The sequence below is a fragment of the Hyla sarda genome, chromosome 7 (assembly GCF_029499605.1).
Source record: "Hyla sarda isolate aHylSar1 chromosome 7, aHylSar1.hap1, whole genome shotgun sequence".
NCBI lineage: Eukaryota > Metazoa > Chordata > Amphibia > Anura > Hylidae > Hyla > Hyla sarda.
This window is the reverse complement of record NC_079195.1, coordinates 200,561,420-200,584,852: the sequence shown is the minus strand read 5'-3', so window position 1 is coordinate 200,584,852 and position 23,433 is coordinate 200,561,420. Positions and strand designations below refer to the sequence as shown.

Here is a 23,433-nt window from a genome sequence, read left to right as displayed (position 1 = left end):
AAAATTGGGAATTTCCACCGTGTGATTGGTGTAGCAGAATCCCGTTAAAATCAATAGGACTCTGCTGCAGTGGAATTTACAAGCAGAATATTTCCCGCTTGGAAATTCCACCTTGTGTATGTGGCCTAAGGCAGTGGTCTCCAACCTGCGGACCTCCGGATGTTGCAAAACTACAACTCCCAGCATGCCCGGACAGCCAACGGCTGTCCGGGCATGCTTGGAGTTGTAGTTTTGCAACATCTGGAGGTCCGCAGGTTGGAGACCACTGGCCTAAGGAGTCCACAAGATACTGTCATAAATTTCATTGTTCATGGGTTTCGATGCGGATTTCATCTTAGGCATTGCAAACGGTAAAATCTTTAATAGCAATGATTCCCAACCCCCATGCTGTTGCAAAACTACAACTACCAGCATGCCCGGACAGCCGAACCCAGTGTTCACCTAACCAGGGTGCCTCCAGCTGTTGCAAAACTACAACTGACAGCATGCCGGACAGCCAAAGGCTGCTTGTTTAAACTGTGCCCCAGAATTGACCTGCAAAATATCTGCTAGAATTTTCAACAGATATATGGGATGGGGTCTTAAAACCCCCAATTTTGTGTGAAATCTGCATTAATTCTGGAATAATATTGCTTGAAAATTCTGATGAAGCAGCCTCCCGTTGTTTTCCGTGGGATTCTGCTGCACCTTTCACACTGCAGAATTTCACTGGCCGAAAATTGACCAGCGGAAATTTTAAAAGTCCGGACTTTCGGCGGAACTCTGCGCGGCTGCATTGCTGTAAATGCAGATGGTTCTTGTCCGCAGTTCTCCTTTCAATGTCTGCCTGGATTTTCTCTGGGCAGATATTCTGCAATGTGAATGGTCACTCAGGCCAGTATTCCCAACCAGGGTGCCTGCAGCTGTTGCAAAACTACTACTACCAGCATGCCTGGACAGCCTTTGGCTGGGTGTTGTAGTTTTGCCACAGCAGGAGGCGCCCTGGTTGGGAAACGCTGTTTTACAATGTACATGCAAGGTATATACAGGGAGGATGAGCGTATACCTCCAATGAATATACAGTAGCATCCACCGTTCATACACTCCCATTGTAAAACATAGAAGGGAAAAAAATGTATACCGCCATGTATGCTTTTACCTTGGTGCAGAAATGTATAGTGAAGCATACCAGCCTGGCTGAGAGCAAAAAGACATTTCAGGCCTCTACCAAGTAAGAGTCCTATGGATACATATGAAAGTAGAAAAAGAGACCGACGAGGGCGCCTTGTGTGTTACCACTACAAAGGTTTGGCAAACTTGAACATGGTAACTAGAGATGAGCGAACTTGCAGTAAATTCGATTCGTCACAAACTTCTCGGCTCGGCAGTTGATGACTTTTCCTGCATAAACTAGTTCAGCTTTCAGGTGCTCCGGTGGTCTGGAAAAGGTGGATACAGTCCTAGGAGACTCTTTCCTGGGACTGTATCCACCTTTTCCAGCCCACCGGAGCACCTGAAGGCTGAACTAATTTATGCAGGATAAGTCATCAACTGCCGAGCCGAGAAGTTCGTGACGAATCGAATTTACTGTAAGTTCGCTCATCTCTAATGGTAACCATGAGAGGGCAGAACATGCCCCTAAGTAATGGCCGCTCACCTTGAGTGAATAAAATATTCGCATATAACCCACACTGTGGGTAGTAAATAGGCAGGAACAGCTGAGGAGCCTGGGTCCCAGGGAAGGGAATAATCCGATCCTGATGGAGGTAAAGGCGAAAAGGGAAAACTTGACCCTTGCGATGGCGCTGCTAGTTCTAAAATAACGTGGAGGCCAAACCAGAGGTATTTGTAAAAACACCGGAGTGGTTTATTTAGACATAAAAAACAATAACGTACAGGGATGACGCGTTTCAGGGTGCCACCCCCTTCCTCAGATATCTGATCTGAGGAAGGGGGTGGCTCCCCCAAAACGCGTCATCCCTGTACGTTATTGTTTTTTATGTCTAAATAAACCACTCCGGTGTTTTTACAAATACCTCTGGTTTGGCCTCCACGTTATTTTGGAACTAGCAGCGCCATCGCAAGGGTCACGTTTTCCCTCTTCAGCTTTATGGATACATATGACTGACATAGGACTACAGGAATCACTTGTCCACACAGCGGAATGTTCATGTGGAATTCCACCGTAATTTACTATCTATTGACTTAAATAGGATTCCGCAGTCCCATTCAGACAGCAGATTTTTCACGGCGGGCATTTCGCCGCAGAAATTCTGCTTTCTGCAGTCCACAAAAATTGAAGACAAATCTTATGTTTTGCCGAATAACAATTGAAATCAATGGGGTTTGAATTTCTGCAGAATTCCATGTTCTGAGAACACAGAAATCCCGATGCAATTCCGTTCGGCAAGCATTGCTTAACGGAATTTCTGCGAAATTATGGAAATTCTGCTATGTGAACATTTCCTTTAAAATGTAGCTTATTACTTGGGATTAGAGATGAGCGAACTTACAGTAAATTCGATTCGTCACGAACTTCTCAGCTCGGCAGTTGATGACTTTTCCTGCATAAATTAGTTCAGCTTTCCGGTGTTCCCGTGGGCTGGAAAAGGTGGATACAGTCCTAGGAGACTCTTTCCTAGGACTGTATCCACCTTTTCCAGCCCACCGGAGCACCGGAAAGCTGAACTAATTTATGCAGGAAAAGTCAGCAACCACCGAGCTGGGAAGTTCGTGATGAATCGAATTTACTGTAAGTTCGTCATCTCTACTTGGGATCTTCTACTTCCAGGCCAGGCTTTGGCCCCTCCGAAAGATCATTGACCATATGCTTGAGGGCAGAGTGACCCACATATCATGTCAGATCATCATCGATGGCGCCTTCGGAATTTGTCTTGGTCGTTGCATCTGCTGTGGACCTCACTATGGCCCAGATTTATCAAACTGTGTGAGAGAAAAAAGTGGAGGGATTTCCCCACAGCAACCAATCACAGCTCAGCTTTCACTTTACCTCAGCTTGTTAGCTGAGTTGTGATTGGTTGCTGGGGAAAAATCCCTCCACTTTTTCTCTCACACAGTTTGATAAATCTGGGCCTATATGTCTATTCAGCCCATAGAGCTGCTTCTGTCACGTCTGCACCATCTGAATTCGGGTAGAAAAACAGACATGGTGCACATCTACAATCTTGTATAATGATCTGATTGCTTCTCAGCATAATATCAAAAAACTAACAGGTTGTTAGTATACATTTTTGATCAAAAAGTACAAGCCCTGGTGTGGTGTGGTGCTGTGCGGTGTCCGTTGCTGCCGTGGCGCCGTGTCTGCGGGGGGGTGCGGCCCATAGACTGGTTTGAGTGGCATTGGAGCTGCTCTGCCGGTGGGTCGTTCCCCCCCCCCCCCCCCCCCCCCTGTGGGCATTGGCGTCGCGGCGGTAGTGGTCGCCGCCCGGTGCTGCGCCATTTTATGCTAGGGACGTTAGGGACCCACTCTGGATAGGTGGCCTTGACGTGGCGAGTGGGCTTGTACTTTTTGATCAAAAATGTATACTAACAACCTGTTAGTTTTTGATATTGTGCTGAGAAGCAATTAGATCATTATACAAGATTGTAGATGTGCGACCATGTCTGTTTTTCTACCCGAATTCATGTCTGCACCATCTGTTGGACTAAAAAATCTGGGGTCACATCTATAATGGATGCAGAGTACTTATGCAGTGCAGACTTGAGGGACGACCTCCATGACCGAGCAGATTGTTATCCTTTTTCTCGCGCACAAGGCTGCTTGTTGGGTTGTACTGCCAGAGCTGGTCACAGAATAATCCACCAAACTGGACGACATCCAGTCTGCTGGCTCCTCGAGCTGAACGTTTTTATATCAGTTTCTTTGCACCATTTTATTGTGGGTTATGAAGGGGAATGTTGGCGGCGTTCTGAGGGACCGGTTTTAGTGAATACTCTAGTCCAGTGGTCTTCAACCTGCGGACCTCCAGATGTTGCAAAACTACAACTCCCAGCATGCCCGGACAGCCAACGGCTGTCCGGGCATGCTGGGAGTTGTAGTTTTGCAACATCTGGAGGGCCGCAGGTTGAAGACCACTGCTCCAGTCTCTGATATATCTTCCAAGCTTCTGGCCGTGGACACCAGATCATATGTCGCGCCTTATGGGCATATAGATTCAGTCAGGGAGAAGGATGTGACATGGACTGTCTGCCTGACCTGGTGACAGATAAAGACAAACTGGAAGTAAGGGTCAGACAGCTACTTCCTGTAATATAAGCTGATTTCATGCGGAACCTAGGTCTGCAAACCCTTTCACTAAAGTGTAAAAGTAAAAAAAAAAAGTACAAAAAAAAAAATTTAATTAATTTATTACAATATAATATAATATTATGGGGGAGATTTATAGCAACCAATCAGATCGCTTATTTCATTTTTTTTTTTAAAAGGCCTGTGAAAAATAAAAGAAGCCATCTGATTGGTTGCTATGGGCAACTGGTAATTTATTTCCTCTGCACAGGTTTTGATAAATTTCCCCCTGTATGTTTCAAAATCTGCACTAAAATCTCCATCATGAGGTACGGATATCTGTGTGGAAATGAAGATTTTTATTTAAATGAAATTTATTAGGGATCGACCGATTATCGGTTTGGCCGATATTATCGGACGATAATCACGATTTTGGGCATTATCGGTATCTGCAATTACCTTGCCGATAAGCAGATAATGCCCAGCACAGCGACCGCCGACCCGCCGCACCGCATCGCACCCCCACCTCACCGCCCCGGCCCCAGTGCCTCCCCCATCCCCGGTTTTATTACCTGTTCCCGGGGCCCACGCTACTTCTGGCTCCTGCTGCGTCCTGCGTTACGCTGTGCGCAATGATGAGGGACGTGCCGTCACAGTCAGTGCGCACAGTGACAGCTCAGGAGGACGCCACCGGAGCCAGATGTAGAGTGGACCCCCCGGGCACAGGTAATTATAAAACCGGGGATGGAGGAGGCAATGGGGCTGGGGCGGTGGGGGGAGCGGTGCGGGGGCAGGCAGGGGGAGAGAAGCGGGTGGTGGCGGCGGTCTATGGCACCGCAAAAGCCACTGCAGTTCATTGATTTAAAGCGCCTGCTTTAAATCAATGATCTGCAGCGGTGTCGTGGGGGGATAAATAGCCGATAACTTATACCGGAATATCGGTATAAGTTATCGGCTATCGGCCTTAACCTCCACCGATTATCGGTATCGGCCCTAAAAAAAAAACTATCGGTCGATCCCTATTATTTATTTATTTTTTTAATAGCAATATCATAAGGCAGTGGTCTCCAACCTGCGGACCTCCGGGCTTGCTTGGAGTTGTAGTTTTGCAACTTCTGGAGGTCCGCAGGTTGGAGACCACTGTCCTAAGGGCTCATGCATACTGAGAAAATTCAACAAGTATTTTCCTTTCTCGTACAGAATTTGCTGTCGGGTTGTGCTGAAAGAACGAGCCTGTTCATTCCATCGGCGGAATTTAAATTCCTTGTCGAAAGTTTTGCTGTAGAACTTTGGAAGTGTGAGCCAAGCGCGGAATCCTATTAATATCAAGGGGAGGCTGCTGGAAGTTGGATCCGCTTGGAATTTAGGAATCTCTGTAGTCTGCATGAGCCGTAAGGCTAGGTTTCCGAATTTCAGTTGGAAATTTCGGTGCTGCAGAATCCCATTGGGATTCTGCTGCACAGCGCCCATTACGAAATTGTTGCGCCTGAAATTCTGCCACCAAAAGAATGAGCTTGCGCATTCCTTAGGCAGAATCTGCGTCGAACGCATTGCCGTCCCCACAGACGGCAATGTCCACTCAATCTAATCGCTGACTGATCTTCTCTATTGCGTGTGAACAGGGTTGCAGAAACCCACATGCGCAAGATGCGGATTGTTGTGTAATTTCATGCAGATCTCCATGCGTCACATTTAGTGCGTTTTATACCCGGCAGTCGTCTTTTTCTACTGTTTAACATTTCCTCTTTTGTTATAAATCAGACTTCATGGCTTTTTTTTTTTAATCTTTATGCCAGTACAAGATGTCAGCTCCACAGTGTAGGGTTCATTCACATAACCGTATCTGGTCTGAAGAGTGCCTCCGAGTTGGTCTGGTTCACATCACGTTTTCTCCCATACGGGAGCGCATATGGCAGGGAGGAGCGAAAACGTCGCGCTCCCGTATGCCTTTCTATGCGCTCCCGTATGTATGTCATTTCAATGAGCCGGCCGGAGTGAAATGTTCGGTCCGGTCAGCTCATTTTTGCGCCGTATGCGCTTTTATAACCGGACCTAAAACCGCGGTTGACCACCGTTTTAGGTCCAGGGAAAAAGCGCATATGGCGCAAAAATGAGCCGACTGGACCGAACGTTTCACTGCGGCCGGCTCATTGAAATGAATTACATACAGGAGAGCATAGAAAGGCATTCAGGAGTGCGAGGTTTCAGCTCTCCACCTGCCGTATGCGCGAAAACGTGGTGTGAACCAGCCCTTAGGCTGGGTTCACATCACGTTTTTGCCATACTGTTTTCAATCAGTTTTTCTAAAGAAAACCGTATGGCAAAAAAATGGATGGAACAGTATGGGAAAAAGTAAACCGTATGTGTTTTTAAAAGTTCATACAGTTCCGTCCATTTAAAAAAAAAAAAAAAGCACATACGTTTTTGATAATTTTGTGCATTTTTAATGGGAGGGGTGTTGGGTGGGGACTTTAGGATGCAAATGCGCATGTGCAAAGTAAAAACCGTATACGGTTTCCCGTATGGAACTGTATACATGTGCGTTTCCCATTGACGCCCCGTAGTTGACCACTTTTTTGTCTCCGGTTTAAAAACCGACGTCAATGGGAAACGCACATGTATACGGTTCCATATGGGAAACCGTATACAGTTTTTACTTTGCACATGCGCATTTGCATCCTAAAGTCACAATCCAACACCCCTCCCATTAGAAATGGACAAAATTATCAAAAACGTATGTGTTTTTTTATTTTTTATTATTATTATAAAAACGGACGGAACTGTATGTACTTTTAAAAAACAGTATACAGTTTAAAAATGCATACTGTTTACTTTTTCATACGGTTTTCTTTAGAAAAACGGATTGAAAACAATATGGCAAAAACGTGATGTGAACCCAGCCTAAGGCTGGGTTCACATCACGTTTTCTCCCATACGGGTGCGCATACAGCAGCTAAAACCTCGCGCTCCCGTATGCCTTACTATGCGCTCCCGTATGTAATTCATTTCAATGAGCCGACCGCAGTGAAACGTTTGGTCGGCTAATTTTTGCGCCATATGCTCCTTTTCTCTGGACTTTTCTCAACCATGGTTTTAGGTCCGGTTGTAAAAGCGCATACGGCGCAAAAATGAGCCGACCGGATCGAACGTTTCACTCCGGCTGGCTCATTGAAATGAATTGCATACGGGAGCGCATAGTAAGGTATACGGGAGCGCGAGGTTTCAGCGCCCCCCCTGCCGTATGTGCACCCGTATGGGAGAAAACGTGATGTGAACCCCCAGCCTAATACAGGGCCTTAATATAGCTGCGGTAGTGGTTTATGATATGGGGCTTGTGTGTACCCCATATAAGCGCAGGTTTGGCTGTGGCGCAAAATCAGTTTTAGCTCTTCTGCCGTAGACCTGTCCATATGAACGCACCCTTTCTCTGACTTTGCAGTTCTTTGTCATATTCCATATGAATCTCCTGCTTCGCCTCTAGGGGAGTATACAGAGAACCCATATACGGTGGGGTTTGGGGTGCACCAATTGCTTGCTTTATCCCATCCTCATCCCGCCCCGTATCACGGTCTCTATCATACTACTTTATAACATACATATATATATATTCCCCTACCCAGAATGCCTGCGGAGTGCTTAGTGGCCCTTGAAAACTCCGTCACACCAGGAGTGGTGAACTCTCCCTGAGTTAAATACTCATCCCGTTTAGTTGGTCTAAGGCCCCTCATCTCAGCCAAGCCAGTTCACCCTGCTCTGTACTGACGAGGGGCAAGTACCCCGAAACAGCTGTCTGCAGATGGGTACTCTTTCCTTCTGGAGAGAGAGTCCTGGCTTGGCATTAATCCCAATTAGCTTTTTATATTCCACAACTGGAGCTAAGCTGTTACCAGGGAACATCGCCTGAAAAGGTGATGTAATGAGCTGATTTGCATATTCCCCCATATATATATATATATATATATATATATATATATATATATATATATAAATATAATCCGTCTATATATCCCATTGTGGGGATCTGGGGCAGCTTCTTACTGAACACAAGCAGGTCATGTCTGTTTTCTTTAGGATTGGGGGGGGGATCAGGCCTTGGCTTTGTCTCTTGTGGTGTCTCGCTCCTTCTGGAGATTTGTGTCAGTGCAGCAGTTCAGGGGTTAAGGCCCTGTGGTTCAGAATAGGGCAGGCCGCTGTGCGGAGGACCCCTGAGCAGATGCATTGGGTGGGGGGTGGGGGAGGGCAGAATTTGCATAACTGATTAAGGCCTTCAGGGGGATTACTGGCAAGGGGGGGGGAGGGCTCGGTGATGGCACAATGGATGCTACAAAGGATGCAGATACTCCGCATTCCCCTATAATGCCCTTTTATTGTAAGGAATTTCTTCTAGGCCTGACCTTAGCGCAGGATAAATCTGTGCGCGGCAGAGAGTGTATATAATGTTTACCATAGAATATATAGTAAGTTATTTGCCCCCCTTGTATTGTATGAACGTTGCTTGCATTAAACAATTATACCCGACATATACTCAGTCTCATTTAACAGGGTGTTGATGGGGTTAACAGCGGTTTTTGATGTGCAGGTGCCTTTCTCCTATAGGGCAGCCTTCGGCTGTCCGGGCATGCCGGGAGTTGTAGTTTTGCAACAGCTGGAGGCACCCTGGTTGAAAAACACCGACTTAGGCAACATTCGCACCACGTTTTTGCAATACAGTTCCCGTATCAGGTTTTTGATGAAAAACGGATTCCTCAAAACCTGACTAAGCTGTATCAAAACGTGTGTCCAAATTTTAACCCGTATACGGTTTTTAAAAATGATGTCTAGTTGCACCAGTTTTTTAAGAAAAAAAAAAGTATACGTTTTTAACTTTTCAACTTTTTTCATTATGAATAAAGTTTCACTTGTTTGATTGGAATTCCATGGAAAGAAAAACTGTGCAAAGTCAAAAAAACACTTGGTGCAAACCGGATGGAACCGTACGTACATACGGTTCTATGCGGTTCCCATTGACTCCCATGTTTAAAAAAAAAAATTAAATAAAATTAATACGGTTTTTGTCCGGCCTAAAAAACCGTGGTAGGCTACGGTTTTGGGTATGGGCGAAGAAACGGACACAACCTGATGCATCGTTTGGCATACGGTTTTCAATACGGTTCCGTACGGTTTTCACATTGAAAACATATACGGGAACTGTATTGCAAAAACGTGGTGTGAACCCGGCCTTATAGAATTTCTGGAATCCTAATTTGTGCTTTTGTGTTGCCATGCAAGGGCACCTGTGACACCCCCTTACTCCTGTTGTCCTCTTTGTATTCCCCCCCCCCCCCCCCCCAACCTTCCCAATTTTAGGTATACATTTTTTTTGTTTTCACCTAATTTTTCTATAGTATGAATATCTGTTCTCAAAACATATACCATTAAGATTATAAATCTATAGCTTATTGTAGAATAGTGTCCCATATAGTGGGTGAAGAGTAGTAGAGGGGACAGCGAAAGGGGTCAAGTAGAGAGATGAGCTGTAGTGTAAAGCATTGGGGGTCCGATGAAGCAGTATGAAACAGCAGTAAGACGGGGAATGGATCACAACCTATTGCGCATTTATTCAGCAAGACTACCAGGGGTTATATGTGGGTTTCTCTTTGGGGGGGGGGGGGGGGGGGTCGGTCTGTACGGATAGATTGGACTTCTCTATTAAAGTTAATTGTGAAAATCCGCAACAGATCTGCTACATATTACGTCTGCGAACGCGCTCCTGGGCTCCATACGTGCTACGGAAATCCAGCAAGAAATTTTCTCGCAGAATTCAGTCAGTGGATTTGCGCCGCCAATTGTGTGCACATAAAGGGAGATTTATCCAAACCTGTGCAGAGGAAAAGTTGCCCAGTTACCCCTAGCAACCAATCAGATCGCTTCTTTAATTCGTAAAGGAAAACTGTCTCATGTTTTCTCCCGCACTATCCACGGGTACTGATGGATAGTGCGGAAGACGCTGATTCCTATGAGCCCTACCTTGCCCGGATCCGCCCGCAATTTTAGTTTTATTTGTGAAAAATCTGGCTGTAACTGGCACGGGCGGGGCTTCTGTAGCTTAACTGGCACTGACGTCAGTGCCGCCCGCTTATGAATATTCATCCCCCCTCTCTCCAGCTCTCCCTCTCTTTGCTGCTCCTAACTGGAGGGAGGGGGGATGAATATTCATAAGCGGGTGGTGCTGCAGACAGGCGGCGCTGATGAGTGCCAGTTATGCTACAGAAGCCCCGCCCATGCCAGTTACAGCCACATATAATAAAACTAAGATTGTGGGTGAACGGCTGGACGGATCCGGGGAAGGTAGGGCTCATAGGGATCAGCGTCTCCCACACTATATCCATCAGTACCTGGAGCAAACATGTGACAGTGTTCCTTTAAGAATGTAAGACGCGATCTGATTGGTTGCTATGGGCAACTGGGCAACTTTGCCTGTCCACAGGTTTTGATAAATCTCCCTCATAGCCTTCTGGTTAATTCACACAATACAGATTTGCTGCAGGAATATCTGCAACTAAAAATCCTTTCCATACATCTACATGGGGTTGTTTTTGGTACACATGGATTTCTGCGTAGGAATGGGGACATTTTCCAACAAATCTGCAGCGTGTGGATTAACCCTTTCCCCCGTGTAATGTAGTTGCTACACATAATAGGACTTGCAAATTTACAAATCCAAATTAGGGTGCGTTCACACGGCTGTCTGTCCACATTAGAGGACATAGTTTTAAATTAGAGGGCAAAGGTTTCTGCAGTAATATCAGGAAGTATTACTTTACTGAGAGAGTAGTAGATGCATGGAATAGTCTTCCTGCAGAAGTGGTCGCTGCAAATACAGTGAAGGAGTTTAAACATGCATGGGATGAGTATAAGGCTATCCTTCATATAAGATAGGGATATACATAAGGCTATCCTTCATAGAAGATAGAGATAGGCATAAGGCTATCCTTCATATAAGATAGGGATAGGCATAAGGCTATCCTTCATATAAGATGGGTATAGGCATAAGACTATCCTTCATAGAAGATAGAGATAGGCATAAGGCTATCCTTCATATAAGATAGGGATAGGTATAAGGCTATCCTTCATATAAGAGAAGGATAGGTATAAGGCTATCCTTCATATAAAATGGGTATAGGCATAAGACTATCCTTCATAGAAGATAGAGATAGGCATAAGGCTATCCTTCATATAAGATAGGGATAGGCATAAGGCTATCCTTCATATAAGATGGGTATAGGCATAAGACTATCCTTCATAGAAGATAGAGATAGGCATAAGGCTATCCTTCATATAAAATAGGGATAGGTATAAGGCTATCCTTCATATAAGATAAGGATAGGCATAAGGCTATCCTTCATATAAGCTAGGGATAAGCATAAGGCTATCCTTCATATAAGCTAGGGATAGGTATAAGGCTATCCTTCATATAAGATAGGTATAGGCATAAGGCTATTCCTCATATAAGATAGGGATATACATAAGGCTATCCTTCATATAAGATAGGGATAGGCATAAGGCTATCCTTCATATAAGATGGGTATAGGCATAAGACTATCCTTCATAGAAGATAGAGATAGGCATAAGGCTATCCTTCATATAAGATAGGGATAGGTATAAGGCTATCCTTCATATAAGATAAGGATAGGTATAAGGCTATCCTTCATATAAGATGGGTATAGGCATAAGACTATCCTTCATAGAAGATAGAGATAGGCATAAGGCTATCCTTCATATAAGATAGGGATAGGCATAAGGCTATCCTTCATATAAGATGGGTATAGGCATAAGACTATCCTTCATATAAGATAAGGATAGGCATAAGGCTATCCTTCATATAAGCTAGGGATAGGTATAAGGCTATCCTTCATATAACATAGGGATAAGCATAAGGCTATCCTTCATATATGCTAGGGATAGGTATAAGGCTATCCTTCATATAACATAGGGATAAGCATAAGGCTATCCTTCATATAAGATAGGGCCAGGGACTATTGATAGGATTCAGATTATTGGGAAGACTAGATGGGCCAAATGGTTCTTATCTGCCGACACATTCTATGTTTCTATGTTACCCCCAAGCCCCCGCCACCAGTCATACTTTATTCTGCTCTGTTGTCGGGCCCTGGGTTAGCATATTGTCTGATTGATGGCTGTCAGACAGCCGGCCTGGAACAGATGCCCCCCTCACCCCAGGACACCCTGTAGTCCAAAATAATAGGAGCCGTGTGAACAAAGAGCAGGGGCCGGACTGTTAGTCTGACGTCTATTCTCTTCACACCTGCTTTGTTTGTTTACTCCGACCCTCCGCCATTCACACATTACAGATCAGGTTTTTGCAGTTCTTTCCTTTTGTGCTTTAAAAAAAAAAAAAAATGGTGTCCAATCTCATCCGTGACGTCCTACATTTTATTACGGGTAAAAATCCTACAGCGAATCATGTGACACGACAGACATGTGATCTTAAGACTAAAAATAAATGTGTTTGCTTATTGACTACACTTTTTAGCGGTGTTTATACCTTTATTTAATTTTTTGTCTTTTGGGGGTTTATACAATTTTTGTCCTATTTGCCAAGTTTTTAACCTAAAGTTAGGTAAACTTAGTTAAGCAAATCTACAGTAAGATTCTCTGAACTCGGCCGTCAATTTATTTAGTCTTGTATGGGCCCATGCACACACACACATGGAATTTCAGTGCAGAATATCCTTGTGAATTCTTTCAGTGGATCTGCAGTGCCTAAAGTCGGGTTTTGTGCGGCATTTGCAGTTCAAGGTCCTACTGACTATTGAATCTATGTAGGAAAAAAGAAAAGAGACCGATACCGGCGCCTAGTGCATTACCTTAGGTAACAGGGGCAATGGGGTCCAGGGTTTGGCCCAGGGACCATATAGATGGCTGCTCACTTGGAGGAAGATAAATGAAAGCCCATCACCCTAGTGATAATGGGGTACTGGGTATAGGGATAGTCGCTGCTAGCCTTCTGGGTTGCGGGACCAGCTGCACAGCTGTCCTGGGTACAGATGAGGAGGAACTTGAAAAAAGAACCCTTGGAGATGGCGCTGCGGCTTCCTCCGATTAAAGAAGATGGACTGGAAGTAGTTCAAAAGGTTCACAATGGAACCATATTTATTGTATATGAATAAAATAAAACGAGATGACGCGTTTCGGGAGGTACCCCAAAGGTTCACAGTGGAACCATATTTATTGATTATGAATAAAATAAAACATGAGATGACGCGTTTCGGGAGGTACCCCAAAGGTTCACAGTGGAACCATATTTATTGAATATGAATAAAATAAAAAAACATGAGATGATGCGTTTCGGGAGGTACCCCAAAAGTTCACAGTGGAACCATATTTATTGAATATGAATAAAATAAAACATGAGATGACGCGTTTCGGGAGGTACCCCAAAGGTTCACAGTGGAACCATATTTATTGAATATGAATAAAATAAAACATGAGATGACGCGTTTCGCGAGGTACCCCAAAGTTTAAAATGGAACCATATTTATTGAATATGAATAAAATAAAACATGAGATGACGCGTTTCGGGAGGTACCCCAAATGTTCACAGTGGAACCATATTTATTGAATATGAATAAAATAAAAAAACATGAGATGACGCGTTTCGGGAGGTACCCCAAAGGTTCAGTGGAACCATATTTATTGAATATGAATAAAATAAAACATGACATGACGCGTTTCGGGAGGTACCCCAAAGGTTCACAGTGGAACCATATTTATTGAATATGATTAAAATAAAACATGAGATGACGCGTTTCGGGAGGTACCCCAAAGGTTCACAGTGGAACCATATTTATTGAATATGAATAAAATAAAACATGAGATGACGCGTTTCGGGAGGTACCCCAAAGGTTCACAGTGGAACCATATTTATTGAATATGAATAAAATAAAAAAACATGAGATGACGCGTTTCGCGAGGTACCCCAAAGTTTAAAATGGAACCATATTTATTGAATATGAATAAAATAAAACATGAGATGACGCGTTTCGAGAGGTACCCCAAAGGTTCACAGTGGAACCATATTTATTGAATATGAATAAAATAAAAAAACATGACATGATGCGTTTCGGGAGGTAACCCCTTCGGGGTTACCTCCCGAAACGCGTCATCTCATGATTTATTTTATTCATATTCAATAACTATGGTTCCACTGTGAACCTTTTGAACCACTTCCAGTCCATCTTCTTTAATCGGAGGAAGCTGCAGCGCCATCTCCAAGGGTTCTTTTTTTTTTTTTTTTTTCAAGTTCCTCCTCTACTGACTATTGGGCTTTTCTGGTTGGACTTTCACCAAACGAATAAACATGTTTATTCTTCTCGTCAAAGTCTGAGTCCGCTACAGAACTTCCATAATATGCACAGTGCAGTATTGAGATCAGGGAGATTCTTCTCTGAGTTAGGGGAGTAGTGTGCCTGGGCCCCAAAAGTCATTCCGGTACCCCAGAGAAGACAAGAAAACTTAGAAAGTGGAACAACCTTTAGGGTACGTTCACACTGCGGAGTCTCTGCTTGCAGAATTCCGCGAGCAGCGATTCCACGTGGCAGCTGCCGCAGAGTATGATTCTTTACGCGGAACAATGTCAGCGGCGGAATTGTCCATCGCTGAAATTCCTCAGTGTGTGAACTGGTCTCACGGAAGACCCATTCACACTGATGTTAATGTTCACCGTGCGAAATTACACAGTGTGAACATACCCTTATAAGACTATACAAATAGATGGGCGATTTTCTTGGGTTTGGTGAATTTTACCATAAATGTTGTCAAGTCTATTCATGATCTTGACTGTCAGGATTTTGTTGATGGATCTCATGAACGTGGCCCATATGGGGCATGTCTTCTCCGTGTTGGAAGAAGGGACGAGCAGCTGTCAGATACTTGTGATGCTTTTCATTGGGGTAACAGGAGCAGACATGAGGAGACTGTAGTTCTATTGACTGTAGACAGGGAGATGTTGGCAGACCTCCAGTTTTATGGGGCCTGCAGGAAACCACGCTCTTTGTAGAACCAAATCGTATCTTAAAGGAAAACTGTCAGCTTTCTCCCCCCGCACTAACCAGAGGTACTGGCTGGTAGTGCGGGGGACGCTGATCAGTTAGATCCTTACCGTGCCCGGATCCGCCGCGCCGTACGGACGTAATCTTCTATTTTCGGTATATTCAAATGAGGTGCTAACTGGCACTCTGACGTCAGTGCCGGGCCGCAGCGCCACCCAGCTCATCAATATTCCTCCCCTCCCTCCGCCTCTCCCTCTTCTCCCCACTCTGTAAAGAAGAGAGAGGGGATGAACATTGATGAGCTGGGCGGCGCTTCGGCCCGGCGCTGACGTTAGAGTGCCAGTTAGCCCGGCCGGTGCCAGTTAGCACCTCATTTGTATATACCGAAAATAAAAGATTAAGGCCGAACGACCTGGCGGAACCGGGCACGGTAAGGATCAGACTGATCAACGTCCTGCTGGTTAGTGCGGGGGAAGAACGCTGACCATTTTCCTTTGAAGCTGAAATCGGATGTGTAGTTTTTAGGTTTTCGGTGCCTGTTGGCAACAAGATCTTGGATTTCCCTGATTGTAATTGTGCACTTAGTTGAAGTCACCATTGAGCAAAAATGGGCATTATAACTTATTTAAAAAAAAGTCACTGTATGTAAATGATGCTTATAGCCAAAAATACTTATATGAGGGGACGTTTACTTCAGCTTTTGTTGGGATCTGTAAAGATCGCACATCTTTGAGCAGTGAAGCAATTGTGACAAATATTCCCAAAACTCCGCTAGCAAAACCCTTGATACGTTCCCCCTTTTATACTTCTCCATCCCACTGGATGCGTTTAAATTGGCCAACTTTGCATCTATAATACAAGCGAATAAAATTTACTTTTGTAATATATCTTATTAGACAAAAATGCTTCTTATCTCTCAATAAATGCTTCTTCCCTCTCCTGTAAAATGTATTCCTCTCTGAAAGTCAGTTCGACTTTGTCCGGTCTCTGCAAGACAAGCAATACAAGTCTATGGAGGGGGAAGGAGGGAGCTCTGCTGGGAGAACTGAAAATTATAGATGAACCCTGCAGAGCAGAAATCTGCTGAAAAAAAAAATACTATATACAGCTAATAAAATGGCCAGAAAATGTGCTCCTCCTCGTGCGCACACAGGGCCTGAAATGACAAGTACACTTTAAGAATTATGCTGAAAATTTTATTAAAAACTGTGATTCCAGCCTTAACCTTCAGATTTTTGGTCTTTGTGTGGGTCGAACAAGAATCCCCGGAATATTCTTTGAGGCCGTTTTTATGCAGTGCGGTCTTTCTACATTTATGATGTAAAATTGTTGTAAAATTGCTAAAAAAAAATTTGCCGTCATTTCACCAAAATCGTAGAAGTTTTTTTTATTTAATATTGATTTGAAATTAACAAACTGGAGCTGATTAACTATATAGGCCAGTGCTCTCTAGCTAATGCAAAACTAGAACTCCCATCATGCCCCGACAGCCTTTGGCTGTCGGGGCATGATGGGAGTTCTAGTTCTGCAATAGGTTAAGGAACGCTGATATAGACAGTCACTTTGCGTGTCTCAAGCGTGCTTCTTGTAGGGGTATCAAACCCTTATGGCGGTTGACCACGTGATCACGTGACTCTTATGTGACCAACCTGTCTAGCCCCTGATGGGCGAAGGTCAGTGGGCATACGTTTTTTTGTTATAAGTTATAACCTATAAACCCCACATTTTAATGACTGGTCCTATGTGTACATTTAGCATCTATTAAAGGGGAACTCTCGTTTCGCTCCCGCAGCAGGATAACTTTTTTTTTTTTTTTTTAATTTCCCGGCACCTTTTATAGCCCGTCACTACAGCCATCAGAATACGGATTTAGTGAAAGTTCCATAGACTTGCATGGGTCTTCCGCCAACTCCTGTATCCCGATCGCTGTATTCTCGGCCTGCGAAGGTGTCGCAAAACAGAGTTACACTCTGATCCTAATGCCTATACGCCCAAGCGTCTTTGGGGTCTACGGCCGACAACGCTTTTGCCCTGATATCAGGTGACGCTGTGGCTGCCGCCACCGCCGCCGCCGTCTGCCTTGGGAACAGCAGGTGTGACAGTTCTCGCGGACCGAGGATGATGTGATTACTTTAATGAGATAAGAGACTTAGCGGGAGTCCAATTAAACTTACCTGACCGCCCCCGCCCGTGAACCTGTCAGCTGCGCTCTCACTGTCATAGGTCATCGCAGACAGGCCGGGGGCAGCAGACAGCGCCACCTGGTAGTGCCCGCTTGCACATCCATGGCCGTCTTCCGATGTTTAACCCTTACCAGATTCTATACATCGTAAGTATCGATTTGGGCTGAGTACAGGAATGCCATATGTGAGGGTAACGCCACGCAGGACTTGTATGAGAGTCTTGTGGAGCTCTTGAGCCATGGAGTGTACTTGACAAATTAAAGTTATTTTCCATGATAAGTCATCGTGTTGTAATGCAGAGAGAGCGGGGCAGAGCTTGTCTGTATATAGTGGCGCATTATTGAGGCCGGTGTTGTTATGCTGATCGTCGCTCTTTGATGGCATTGTGACACTGATGCCGGCTCGCTGATCTCATGCTGAGCCTGACCCCGAGGAGTGGGAGTGCAGGGCCTGGTGCAAGAGCTCCCCCTGCTGGTACAATGGAAGAATTTTTGTTTATTTTTGCCTTTTCGCAGCCTTTGTATAGACAGTATGGTCAATACCGGATCCCGGTAATAGACGCCAATATGAAGGCGAATGTTGGAACACAGAGAGAGAGAGATTTTTTGAATATCTAAGAAAAAATTATAATAAAAAAAATAAAAAGCAAAGGGTACATAACGTCACGTCAGTAATGGTAGCAATGTATTTCTATTATAAATCTGTATACCTATTGGATATGTATTCTGTATGGGAATACATGTGGAATATGTAGATTACATTTTTTTAATTTCACCCTATGAATTTGGGCCGATCTGCATTAAAACTGGCAATTTTTTGTGAAATACGCAGCAGAAATCTGGGGACATGCGTTGAATTTCTGCTGCATCTCGCGGTGTATTTTTTCCAAAGGACACGATATTGTACCCAAAGGCCAGGGTTTCCCAACCAGCTTGCCTCCGGCTGTCGCAAAACTACAGCACCCAGCATGCCCGGGCAGCCAAAGGCTGCCCGGGCATGCTAGGAGTTGTAGTTTTGCAACAGCTGGGGGCACCCTGGCTGGGAAACACTGCCGTAGGCTATGTTCTTAGATCCCTATGGTGTGGTCAGTCTTGGGCCAGCATTTCTTCTTTTGAAAGTGGGCAAAAAGTTTTCAGATGCAGAAACTTAAAGGGGTACTCCAGTGGAAAACAGGGAGGACAGAAACCTCCCGTGGAGCAGAAGGGCATATACATATATACATACATACATATATACATACATACATATATACATACATATATACATACATACATACACACAGTAAATGTGAGTAGCCGTATTAGTCCAGTGATGCAGATTGTAATACCTTTTTTATTGGACTAACAGAATTTTGTAGAGACAAGCTTTCGGGATTCCGCCCTTTATCAAGATTTGCTTTGGACTTGATAAAGGGAGGAATCCCGAAAGCTTGTCTGTACAAAATTCTGTTAGTCCAATAAAAAAGGTATTACAAGATAATGCAACATTTTATGATTTGCATCAATATATATATATATATATACAGATTTTTTTTTTTTTTTTTTTTTATCAACTGGTGGCAGAAAGTTAAATAGATTTGTAAATTACTTCTATTAAAAAATCTTTACCCTTCGAGTACTTTTTAGCAGCTGTATGCTAATGTCTCTTTTGTCTTGTCCACAGTGCTCTCTGCTGATGCCTGATGCCCGTATCAGGAACTGTCCAGAGCAGGAGAAAATCCACATAACAAACCTATGCTGCTCTGGACAGTTCCTGACACGGACAGAGGTGTCAGCAGAGAGCACTGTGGACAAGACAAAAAAGAAATTCAAAAAGAAAAGAATTTCCTCTGTAGCATACAGCTGCTAAAATGTACTGGAAGGGTAGATATTTTTTTAATAGAAGTCATTTACTAATCTGTTTAACTTTCTTGCACCAGTTGACTTAAAAAAAATAAATAAAATAAAATAAAAAAAAATAAAAAAAGTTTTCCACCGGAGTACCCTTTTAAGTTGTCTAATTTAGTTTTGGATGTGCAGCAGTTTTTTTTCCATAAATATATCTAATACATATATTTAGATTTTTTATTATTATTTATAGAGATGAACGAACTTAGTGATTCGATTTGTCACAAACTTCTCTGCTCGGCAGTTGCGGACTTTAGCCTGCATAAATTAGTTCAGCTTTCAGGTGCTCTGGTGGCTGGAGACTCTCCTAGGACTGTATACATCTTTTTCAGCCACCGGAGCACCTGAAAGCTGAACTAATTTATGCAGACTAAAGACCGCAACTGCCGAGCAGAGAAGTTTGTGACGAATCGAATCACTGTAAGTTCGCTCATCTCTATAAATAATAATAAAAAATATAAATATATGTATTAGATATATTTATATATTTATGGAAAAAAAACAGCTACACATCCAAAACAAACTTAGACAACTTAAAAGGGGTACTCCGGTGGAAAACTTTTTATTTTTTTTAATTTATTTTTTTTAAATCAACTGGTGCTAGAAAGTTAAACAGATTTGTAAATCCCTTCTATTAAAAAGGAAAAAGAAAAAAAAAAAAATCTTAATCCTTCCAGTACTTATTAGCGGCTGTATACTACAGAGGAAATTCTTTTCTTTTTGGATTTCTCTTCTGTCACGACCACAGTCCTCTCTGCTGTCCATTTTAGGAACTGTCCAGAGCAGGAGAAAATCCCCATAGCAAACACATGCTGCTCTGGACAGTTCCTAAAATGGACAGCAGAGGTCAGCAGAGAGCACTGTGGTCGTGACAGAAGAGAGATCCAAAAAGAAAAGCATTTCTTCTTTACTATACAGCCCCTAAAAAGTACTGGAAGGATTAAGATGTTTTGTTTGTTTTTTATTTAAGTAATGTACAAATTTAACTTTCTGGCACCAGTTGGTTTAAAAAAAATAATTCCACCGGAATACCCCTTTAACTAGCTGTTCATTGATGCTTATTTGTGGAACCCCATTCCATATTGCAGATTTGACGTGGATTTTGGCACATTGAAATCTAGGTCAAGTTTTAACAGGTCTACTGGGCCTTGTAGTTCCACAACTGCTAAATCACATCCTGTTGCTTACCTTTGCTGTAGGTAATTGAATTTTCTCTTCTCTCTCTTCCACAGAGCGCAGCCGCTGCCCCAAGTCCAGTGCTCGGTAACATTCCTCCAAATGATGGCATGCCAGGAGGGCCTATTCCCCCTGGATTCTTCCAGGTAAGATCAGTACTGCCTGCACTTGTCTCCGTAGTGTAGTGTTTCTCCAACCAGGGTGCCTCCAGCTGTTGCGAAACTACAACTCCCAGCAAGCCCGGACAGCCTTCGGCTGACCGGGCATGCTGGGAGTTGTAGTTTCGCAACAGCTGGAGGCACCCTGGTTGGAGAAACACTGGCGTAGTTGTGTTTAGCAGCCGCTCTGTACAGCCCGTGTTGTGCAGCAGCCGGAGCTGCGCTCGCTGGGTGTACAGGTGCTGAGGCTTTGCTCCTCTGCTGCTAATTACAGACTCGCTAATCAGCGGAATCATCAGCGGCATTAATGTTTAGAAGCTGTTACACAAACGCCGCACAACGGCTAATTAATTTCTCTTAATTAAGACAACTGCCGGTGGTAAGTGGCCGCGCCGGCGCTGACAGAGGCTTCATGGGACGAGCTGCTGCGCGCGGTGTTGAGGGGGGGGGGGGGGGGGAGAGATGCAGCGCAGCTGCACGGAGAGCATAGTAATCTGTCCTTCTCCGATATCCAGCGCATTCTGCTCCACCGGCCTCTAAATGGATAACTATAAAATCTAGAGCAACGTGCCAAGAGCTTTTATCCACGTTTAGCCAACGACTCGTGATGGGCAGCCGAGGGTGTGTCTGTTCGCCTTGTCACTAAGCTATGGCTTTTCTTTGCCTATTGTTTTCAGCAGGGTCCACCTGGGTCACAGCCGTCACCTCACGCACAGCCACCTCCTCACAACCCCAACATGATGGGTCCTCACAGTCAGGTAAGTTATTTTTATTTTTTTTTGGGGTAGGCAACAGCTCATTTAGGATAAATTGTATGTGTAGACGGACAATATAAGAGGCAGACAATAGAAGCAGTGGTTCCAGCACCCAGCTAAAAATATAAAGTTAAAAAGCAAGACTTAAGGTAAAATATAAAAAAGAAAAAGAAAAACCCCTATAGACAATAAAACCAAAATGCAGATCAATCTAATAATTCTCTTAAAGAAGTACTCCAGGACAGCAAAACTTATCCTGTGGAGTTTCAGATCGCGGTGGGTCCGACTGCTGGGACCACCGCAATCTCCCGCAAGGGGCCCCGGCAGTCCGTGGAAAAGGGTGTGCTCGACCACCGCATGAAGCGGCTGCCGACACGCCCTCTTAATACATCTCTATAGGAGATTCGGAGCACCTTACGGAAGACCGCGGGGGTCCTAGAGGTCGGATGAGGAATTAGGAAAAGGATTCAGGACGCCACTGTAGCACAGGACAGTTTATTGAGATTCAAAGCAATAGGACAACGCGTTTAGCTCTTTTCCGTCTCCACTATTTCCGTACCCGTTGTGGTCACGGATAGGGGTTTCGAGCTGCACAACTGCCCCGACCGCCCCCGCTTCACCCTCCCTCCAGGTGATGTGTTGTTGTCGTTGATGACCTCAGCGTGACACCAAATCCCTTTGGGTACAGTGGTCCTCTGCCGTCCTATACACGAGAGAGCTCCCCCACCTTTTTGCACTTCCTTCTTAGCACTTCTGCTTGACCTATACCTTCAATGCACACCGCAAAAGTAGTGGGGGGGAAGTTATCATTAATGGTAGAAGCTTTTTCTTTTCTATATGTAGCGCAAATTTTTGCGCAGTGAGTTATTTTGCGTCCTGAGCTCCTGTCTCCTGACGGCGGGGATTATGAATTATAAGAGCTGTGTACAGGAGCTGGCGGGGAGCACAGTGGAGCCGCACGTGCCGCCAGCTTGTACATTTAATAAATGCGGATCGCAGCAGGTCTCTGGAGAATGACCTGCTGCTATATCTGCCCCTCAACCCCTGGACTATATCTCCCATCATGGACAGAGTCTGTCCCATGATGGGAGTAGTAGTCCTAAAAGTCCCGCAACCAGGGGATGTGCAAGTGCCATCCCTCAACACTGAGGTTGTAATACCTCAGTGTTGAGGGATGGCACTTGCACATCCCCTGGTTGCGGGACTTTTAGGACTACTACTCCCATCATGGACAGACTCCGTCCATGATGGGAGTTATAGTCCAGGGGTGGAGGTGCAGATCGCAGCAGGTCATCCTCAGAGACCCGCTTCGATCCGCATTTATTAAATTAACAAGCTGGCGGCACATCCGGCTCCACTGTGCTCCCCGCCGGCTCCAGGCTCCTGTATGAGCCTGGAGCCGGTGAGGTGCACAGTGGAGCCCCATGTGCCGCCAGCTTGTTAATTTAATTAACATGGATCGCAGCGGGTCTCAGCAGAATGACCTGCTGCGATCTGCACCTCAGCCCCTGTACTATATCTCCCATCATGAACCGGAGTATGTCCATGATGGGAGTAGTAGTCCTAACTGTCCAAAAAGTCCTGCAGCCGGGGGATGTGAAAGTGCCATCCCTCAGCGCTTCGGTACTATAACTACTCCCATCATGGGACAGACTCTGTCCCATGATGGGAGTAGTAGTCCAAGGGCAGAGGGACAGATCGAAAGGGGGGTCTCATTCCTGAGACCCCCTGGGACCTTTACTGTTCTGCCCCCTAGTGATGACATCAGTAGGGGGCAGAGCAACACAGTCCAGGCCTGACTCTTTTCTCATTATGCGTTTTGCATAATGGGAGCAGAGCCTTTCTGGCAGTGTGTTCCCAAACCGGGAGACTCCAGCTATTGCTTAACTACAGCCCTGATGATGGGAGTTGTAGTTTAGGAACAATTGGAGTCTCCTGTTTAGGAACATGCTGCATGATGTGCGCTCTCCCCAGGGGAGAGCGCAAAAAATGCACTGAC

At 44.7% G+C, this 23,433-nt stretch overlaps 1 protein-coding gene across 8 annotated transcripts in view; it reads left to right on the top strand.

The window, feature by feature from the left end:
• SSBP3 (single stranded DNA binding protein 3) overlaps positions 1 to 23,433 on the top strand; it is an 81,277-nt gene that overhangs the window by 40,555 nt on the left and 17,289 nt on the right. For 2 of the 8 annotated variants that reach the window (XM_056532173.1, XM_056532172.1), the window contains exons 5-6: positions 20,578 to 20,667; positions 21,360 to 21,437. In XM_056532173.1, coding sequence (XP_056388148.1) covers positions 20,578 to 20,667; positions 21,360 to 21,437 — 168 coding nt within the window. Of the gene's footprint in view, positions 1 to 4,068; positions 4,223 to 17,397; positions 17,606 to 20,577; positions 20,668 to 21,356; positions 21,438 to 23,433 lie in introns of those variants that run through there. The other 6 variants (XM_056532171.1, XM_056532170.1, XM_056532174.1 and 3 more) reach the window with 5 other exon arrangements.